General features: G+C 61.1%; 1 protein-coding gene across 1 annotated transcript in view; it reads left to right on the top strand.

Moving 5' to 3' along the window:
* Positions 1-1,373: 1,373 nt before the first annotated feature.
* Positions 1,374-1,651, top strand: part of EMIHUDRAFT_220162 (hypothetical protein) — a gene marked incomplete at both ends in the record, with an annotated part of 2,301 nt that continues 2,023 nt past the window's right edge. Inside the window, one exon of the mRNA XM_005758054.1 lies at positions 1,374-1,644. Within this exon, the coding sequence (XP_005758111.1) occupies positions 1,374-1,644 (271 nt within the window). The remainder of the gene's footprint in view (positions 1,645-1,651) is intronic.

Genomic DNA, 1,651 nt, shown 5'->3' with positions numbered 1-1,651 from the left:
CGCAAGTACGGCACGCTCTTCTTCTTCTGGATCGTCATCGCCGCCACCGCCGTCGTCGACGTCCCCCTCTACTACTTCTGGTGCAGTTGGTCGGTCGACTGAGCGCGAGCCGCGCGGGCGCGTGCTAGGAGTTGGGGTCGTCCACCCGGGCCCGTGTGTGGCGCTCTGTGTTGCTTTCAAGGTAAAGGGTACCCCGTATGCCCCGGCGCGAACCTCTCCGGCCGGGTTCAATTCTTTGTTGACCGCCCCAAATCTAAATAAGTAAAGTGGGACGGACCACACACATGGATCCGACCCCGTGTGTCCCCGCCCTCTGCACGATCTTGGTCAGTGTGTATAAGGCGCACTATAATGCAGAGACTAGGGTGGACGAGGACGTTTTAGATTTGTTTCACACAGCAGGTGGTGTGTAAAAACTAAAATTCATAGATCATACCTTACGGTACTTGAGTTCTTCTACGCTAGTGTGTGCGCGCGCGTGTGAACTCTGCAACCTCTCTGAGATGAACGGCCTGTCGCTGCGCCTGCTGGTGCTGCTGCCGCGCAGGGGTTCTACAATAGTAAAGAAAAGCCGCCCATCCGCTTGTCCGGCGGCTGGTAGTACACCGTCCCGAACAAATGCGTCGTGCCGTCGACCGTCAGCAGAAGCTTGGGGCGCTCGGTGTAGTAGCTGACGTTTGCCAGCGAGCCGTTGGAGGCGAACATACTGGCGGGTGAGATTGAAGCAGCCCTCGAGGGCGTAGGCACCGTTGCAGCCGGCCATGTGCATGTCGGACCATGTGATTCCGTCAGGGGACGTGCATGGGAGTGGGGAGTTGCAACTGAATGCAAATCTTACTGTATGAAGGGGACGTGGATGGGTTGATGGGGGATCGGGGGGGGGGGGCGGGTGGAGGAGGATGGCGCCCCCGGGTGAGGCGGGGGGTGGGAGCTCGGGGGGCGGGCGGCGATCTCAGGCGAAGGCCTAAAATCGCTACCCAACGCGGCCAAAGGATGTCCACCTCGAGAACCTCGAGAGAGGCCTAAAAAAGAAAAAAATGTATTCACCCCCGGGGCTAGGGCTTTCTTGCCCGCAACCCGATCCCGATCATCCGGCCCGCTGGGTGCGCTTCTGAGCTCCCCGGCCCTGGATGTGAGGCTGATGACTGCACTCCAAGTGCTCCAAGAGACAACCCAAGGGAGGGATGGGAGGACGGCACGCCGCCACCACACAGGGATTTTAAGGAGAGGAGTGTGGTGCTAGCCGTCGCCCACCCTCGGGCGTCTACCACTTCCTATCTCATTTGATCAGGACGTCGAATAAAAATACAGAAACTTTTTCTTTGCTTTTTTGCCGCCCTCGCTTCCCGCTCCTCACACAAAACTAGACCTCAATGCACAAGCGCAAGAGCCGCGGAACGCTGCTCGCCTCCGCCGGCCTCGCCGGCGAGCCTGCCCGATCTCCGCCTGGCGGCAGTGCCGCGCCGGCCGCGCCTGCGTCTGCCGCCTCCCCCGCCAAGCGCCCGAGGCCGCTCCCGATGCTGGCGGAACCGACTGCGCGGGGCGTGCCGCTGGCGGGCGGCGGAGGCGGCCGCATGGCCAAGAACTTCATCAACGACGGGCGGCCTTCGGTTTATCTATCGGGGAAGAAAAAGTCGGGGCCGGGTACAAG

This window comes from Emiliania huxleyi, assembly GCF_000372725.1.
Source record: "Emiliania huxleyi CCMP1516 unplaced genomic scaffold EMIHUscaffold_89, whole genome shotgun sequence".
In the NCBI taxonomy this organism is placed as follows: domain Eukaryota; phylum Haptophyta; order Isochrysidales; family Noelaerhabdaceae; genus Emiliania; species Emiliania huxleyi.
This window is presented reverse-complemented; position numbering and strand designations above follow the sequence as displayed.